This window comes from Crocodylus porosus, unplaced genomic scaffold (genome assembly GCF_001723895.1).
Source record: "Crocodylus porosus isolate Cpor-Errol unplaced genomic scaffold, CroPor_comp1, whole genome shotgun sequence".
NCBI lineage: Eukaryota > Metazoa > Chordata > Crocodylia > Crocodylidae > Crocodylus > Crocodylus porosus.
The window spans coordinates 9,877,488-9,883,487 of NW_017728929.1; the positions used below are offsets into that span (position 1 = coordinate 9,877,488).

The 6,000-nt window shown below is 51.4% G+C and overlaps 1 protein-coding gene across 1 annotated transcript in view; it reads right to left on the reverse strand.

Annotated features, from left to right (window-relative positions):
* CROCC2 (ciliary rootlet coiled-coil, rootletin family member 2) overlaps positions 1-6,000 on the reverse strand; it is a 78,738-nt gene that overhangs the window by 59,453 nt on the left and 13,285 nt on the right. The window contains exons 4-8 of the mRNA XM_019543058.1: positions 5,444-5,617; positions 4,446-4,529; positions 3,146-3,246; positions 1,235-1,400; positions 501-607 (exon numbers count right to left, since the gene is read on the reverse strand). Of these exons, the coding sequence (XP_019398603.1) occupies positions 501-607; positions 1,235-1,400; positions 3,146-3,246; positions 4,446-4,529; positions 5,444-5,617 (632 nt within the window). The remainder of the gene's footprint in view (positions 1-500; positions 608-1,234; positions 1,401-3,145; positions 3,247-4,445; positions 4,530-5,443; positions 5,618-6,000) is intronic.

Sequence of the window (6,000 nt, forward strand, 5' to 3'; positions counted from 1 at the left end):
GTTTTACCCAGCATCATTACAAAGCCCTCCTGGTGCTCCCAGCCCCCAGCTGCCTTAGTTTCCTCCCCACAAAACCTACCATGCCACCAGGACACTAGCTATGGCAGCCTCCTCCAAGCTGTCATTATCAGCACCATACCACAGAATAATTTATTCTCCTTTATAAATCCATGCCTTCTTTGGGGATCCTGATCCTCCCTGTGGTGGAGGGTGTAGTTACTGCGGAGACCTGTCCAAGTGAGCACATGCCCCTTCTGACTTTTCCAGCAGAAACCAGAGGATGAAGGAGCCCTCTACCTGCATGGAACTAATGCTGCTGTGATTAGCCAACACATTTCTGGCCAAAGTCCAGGCCAGATTTGTGTCCCTGTTAGAATGGACTCAAGATAGGGCCATGGTACTGGGAGGCTGGGCTCTCTAAGCTCAGTGCATCCAGACCTCTCTGACAAAGGGCCTTCAGAAGGTCTCTCCAAGTAGCTCCTGATGCAGGTAGTACCCACCTCTCTGCCGTGGCCTGCAGGTCCACAAAATTGCTGCGCAACGTGGCTGCCTGGCGCCAGAGTAGGAGGATTCCACTGTGCTCATGGCTCAGGTATGTGCTGTAGCTCTGGGAAAGCAAGAGCAGGATGTGACCAGTGGACAGAGGCCAGCAGAAAGCCCAAGGGGAATGCAAAAATAAAAGTCCCTGTGAAATGGTCTATAGAGATACCCAGACCCCTTTCCTGAGGTGAAACAGCTAATTCAGACCATGGCTAAGTGTGGGAGTAGATTAAACTTTTCCCACCTCCCACAGTAATACTCTTCAACTGACATAGCACTGCCCATTCTCCCAGCTATCCCCAGACTTTCTGCCATTCCTTACCATGCTTTTTGGTTCTGACTGAGCTAAGTAACACTGTGTCATCTACAGATACCACGTGTCCCATCCAGGTCATTCCTAAAGATGTTTAGATGGAACCCTGAGGCCCCAGCTGCTGACCCCCAAGCAGGTGCTGTTTTGGCCCTTCCAGCTGTTGCTTAAAATCTCAGGGAAACTAGGAGGGAACATGGCAAAAAGGGTCAGATGCCCAACTGGTGCAAATCAGTGTAAATGCCTTGGTGTCAATGGGCGAGGTTGCCAGTCAGTGCCAACTGGTGTAACCCCATTGGTGTCAGTGGGCCAGCATCCCCACTGGTGTGAATCCACCTGGCTCCACTGCAGCCAACAATAAAACAGGCTATGAAAGGGATTTACCTCTCTGCTATGGCACCACTGGGACTCCTTCTGCTCCAGCTCGCCTTTCAGCCAGTGCACATCTGCCATCGCCCTCTCTAGCTCTCCTGCCAGTCGCTGGTTGGAGGACTTCATCTGATCCAGCTGTTCCCGCAGCAAGGTGTTCAGCTGGGAGAGGCTGGTGCTCCTAGGAGGCAAATGATCCGGACACTAGTATTCCCATCTGTCCCAGTCCCTGTGCTAGGCAGCAGCCAGCCCACCAAGGCCCTTGGAACCCCTCTCTGCCTTGGCTCTCCTTGGGACACTCCAAGATTGGCTCTCAGTCTCCAAGCTTCTCTCCTCTTGAATTTACCCTACCCCTGACAATCAAGTTTACTCCAGGCTTGTAAGGAGCTCTTTTGGGAAAGAGAGAATCTGGTCTCCTGGTTTGGATTCTGGGAAATCCACTCACCAGAGTGGAGATTGTAGTGGCCTGGGGCACAGCTGTGAAGTCCTCCAACCCCTGCACTAAATCTGGTGCTTGTAGTACTTCCTGTGAGTTCAGCCTGACAGCCAGTGAGGCCAGTGGACATCAGGCACCAGGAACACTGAGCAATTCTATAGAGTGCTGCAATGTTCAAAGCACTGTCTGAGCATCAACACCCAGTGCTTGAGCTAGGAAATGAGCAGCCCCATGTATTTACACTTATTAACTCTTTTGGCCTACAGTCAACCCACATGCATGGGTCCAGGCACGTATGAAAAAAAATTACACTAGCAGGATAATGAAAAGTAGAGTCCACAGCTCAAATAATGACCTGCCTTTAGGGCCCCTGGCTTACACTAGGAAGCTGCATCCCAACTGTCTGCATCTGTAGATGTTATGGCCCGAGTAGACTGTTATGATTATCTGTTCTGACTTCCTGCAGACCCAGGCTATGGGATTTCACCCAGGGATTCCTGCCGCAAGCCCACTCCTGTCTCTTTGATGAGCTACAGCCTGTTGTTGGAAAGAGACAGCCTTTTTCCCCAGGTCCTGGGAAAGGATGCCAGCCTTTCTGTAGGCCTGAGAGGCTCACAACCCCAGAGGACCATGGAGAAAGCACATTCCAGAAGTGAGGGCTAGATTCCTAGCTAGCAGCTCCCCAACAGGTAAGCTCCACTGTGAGCAATCCTGCACATCCCAAATGCAGCAGCACAGTGTGAGAAGCTGCAAACCAAAGCTCTGGAGTCCTGCCAGATACCTGTAGGCAGCCAGTGCAGGGCACAGGGCACCCACCTGCTCCCATTCTGTATCCACAAAGCTTAGAAGTGGTGAGGACGCTCAGGGAGGTGTCCCAGCAGGCCAGCACCCATGCTGCAGACCTGGGTTTCTCGTTGTGCACAAGAGGGATCATGGACTTGTGGGGGACACATATGTGGTGAGTGGGAGTAGGTAGGCAGGGCCTATCTCCTCAGCAGCACAACTGAGGCCCCCCTTTGTGAACATGGGGTATGTACAGCCTGGATGGGTCACACAAAATGGCCATGATTTCATTTGCCCTTTGGCTCTTTGTAGGGAAGCAGAAGGGTGAAAGCAGGCAAAAGCACCTATTGGCCATGTGTAGCACCTTGGTGAAAGGCTGAGAACCAAAGGTGCAGCAGAGAAATCAAAGCCCATGCCTGATATCACATGCCTGGGATCTGGAACTGGAAACTGGAAACAGGCTGTACACCAAAAGCTGTGCTTATGGCTGAGAAGTTTTGAGGGCTGCTAATAGGATACAGAGCCTGTCGCCTTTGGGTGACTGGTTCAAAACTGGCTCAGGCTTGAATCAACTACACGTTGTTACCATCTGATGGCAAGTTACATCCAATTATGGGCAATGGTCCAGTGATGTGTCACCTCCTTCCCCTCCTAATGAGAGGGATGATAAGAGCCAGCCTGTGGTGCCCTGGAGACAGCAGACTCACCTCTGCTGCTCTTCCTCCAGGTGGGCCAGGGTGCTCTCCAAGTCGGTGCCATAGTCATGCTCTGAGTGGCACAGAAGGGATGTTGTGGACTCCAGCCGTGTCTGCAAATGGGAGAAAAGAGAGGAACAGCTAGGTAAGTTGAGCATATTTCCAAAGAGGCAGGACAGCCCCAAGGAGACAGTAAACTTCACACAGGATGGGAGGAACAACTGGACACAAACTGACAGATACATGGAAAATAACTGGCAGTTCTGACCACCAGAGACCACTCCAAGGAGCACAGAACCAGGCCAGGTCTGGTCCTTATGTAGTCAAGGGCTTTTCCTAGCAGACTCTGTTTGACATGGGTTGGAGCAGTACTGTACTTGGAAACCTACTGGACCACTTTGGATAGTCTGCTACTAAGGCTTCAGGGGGAGCAACTTACAGAGGGTTCTTTTCTTCCTAAAGATGCAAGCAGCCCCAATTCCAGAGGACCAGATCCTCAGCACTTCCCTAGAGAAATCAGCAAAGCTAAGCCAATTTACATTTGGGGGGAATTTGGCCCAGGATACCCTATGTGGGTAGAAGCACCTCAGTTTGCTCTCTAAGCTGTCATCGGGAACTAAAGCTGTGAGGTTACCTGGGCACTGGAACTTATTCCTCACTTTCTAACAGGGAGAACACACCAGTTCTAACCCCCAATCTACCAAGGGCCTGTGTATGCACTGGCCATTACAGATCTATGCTGCTTTCCCTTTCCTCCCTGCAAAAAAGGCTAGACACCAAAACAGAGCTGAGAATGGCCCCATCCCGCAGTGCCCCCTTAGGGAAACAGTGAGCTGAGTCACAGGGGCCAGTGTTCTCACTGCATGCTTTCTTCCATGCATTACCACTCCTTTCTCCTCTGGATCCCAAGTGCTGTATCCCACATGCCTTTTAAACTCTGCCGAAGCCCCCTCATCACCTGTTCTCCATGGCTATGAGATGCTGGAGCTGTTTGCTCAAAGAGTGCTTTGCAAACTGAAGTGACCAGCTGGCTATGACAGCCATGTGTTATACAACACAACCAGGCTACTTCGAAGGCCAAATAGAACCATTTCAATTATATGCAATTTTATTAACAGAAGAATACACAGGGGTCTATTTGCAACAGTTATTTTACGAGGTTAGGCAGACTGCCAAAGCAATACTGCAATTAAGCACTCAGGGCATGATGGGATACTAATATGTAAATTGCTCACAAAGTCAAGAGTAAAAGCATTGTATGCCTCATTGTATGATGCCTCAGCCTTGCCAGCATAACAAAAGCTGTACTGACCAGTTGTTTCTGATGCTCAGATTCAGATGTTTTCTCCAGTAGCTGCTGCTCTAGGTCCCCGCATCTTTTCTTGTACTGAAGAACCTAGGCCGAGAAACAAAAAAGGGTGATGGGAAGTGGGGGAAAGGGCAAGAAGGGAGTTAGGAAAAGAGAATGAAAAAAGAAGACAAGCAGGAGAAAAGAGAAGGGAGAGAGAGACCCGAATCACTGAAGGCATCAGTGGTAAAACTGCCAAAGTCACTCCATAAGGCTTAGTTTCCTAAAGAACATGGTGTGTTGAATGTTTTCCCCCACATGCTTCCTCTCTATCAGTGCCAGTATAGATGATAAAGTGCCAGATCTGATGCCCAGTGAAGTCAACAGGACTCTTCCAACTGACCGTCCTTGGCCTTGGATAAGGCCCCTAGTGAAACATGTAGCTGGCCCCCAGCAGATGCAAGCAGCAGCTTGAGATGATCAGTGTGGCATAAGCTGCCATGCCCTTGTATTGGTGGCCTGGCTGTTGTTGCCTTGCAAACACTCTGTTGTGACAGAAATATACATTCCTGTGCTCCTTCATCTTACAGTGCTCACAGGGCTGAGAAGAACCATCCCTCCTGTTGTGCAGGGCTTTGGACAAGGACATCCTCCTCTTTCATTTGCCTGGCCAAACAGGATGCCAGGCAAACTCAGTCTGTCCAACAAGTCAGGAACCATGGGCATACACAGAGTCAGGGTGGCCCTGCTAGTGTTGCTGTCCAGGGCCAGCACCCTGCAGGCAGCCTGCCTCCCACTGCACTGTCAGGGTTCTGCCTGACACGGGACAATGGCTGAGATCAGACTAGGAGCAGATCATGCCTTGCGGCACATGGAGAGCCTAAATCCTCAGCAGGAGTCAGTTGGTGCAGTCCCACTGGTGTCAGGACAGCTACGCTGAGTCACACCAGCTTGCTGAGGAAAGGCTGGCACCTCCCCCTGGCCCCTGCCCTTGGTGAGGCTCATATGGGAAGGGCTCCCACCTTGTTTTGCAGCTTCTGGACCAGCTGGGCCTGGCGCTGCTGCCCGTCTTGGTAGGCCTGAAGTTTGCGCCTGTAGGCCTTCTCATCATTCTCAAACCTCCGCCTCAGCTCTGCAAGTGCGGGGCTGCCATCCCCCTCATGCTGGGCTGCTTCCACGTGCAGTGCCCTCTCGAGCTGGAAAAACAGAGCCCCCCCAACCCCAATATCTGAGCAGCAGAGCAAGGGGGCACTGAGGAGCTGTTGCAGGACAGAGGGACCTAGGCAGATGCTGTGGCAGAAGGCCACCTCTGTTTTTCCCCAAAAACTCTGCTCTGTGACAATTTGGTTAGGAAGGGCCCAGCAGAGGATACACACCTTACCCTATCTCTTTAGGTAACCTGAGGTGGATACATTCCTGAGGGAGGGGGGAAACCTGTTCCCTTTGCCTATGTGACTGGCATCACATACCTGGGTGAGGGGCTTGCTCCCTGGGAAGCTAGGAACTGCCAGTCTGCCCAGCAGCTAGTGATGTATTTCAAATTGGTTGGCCAACAGCCAACAGGTGCTGGCCTCCATTG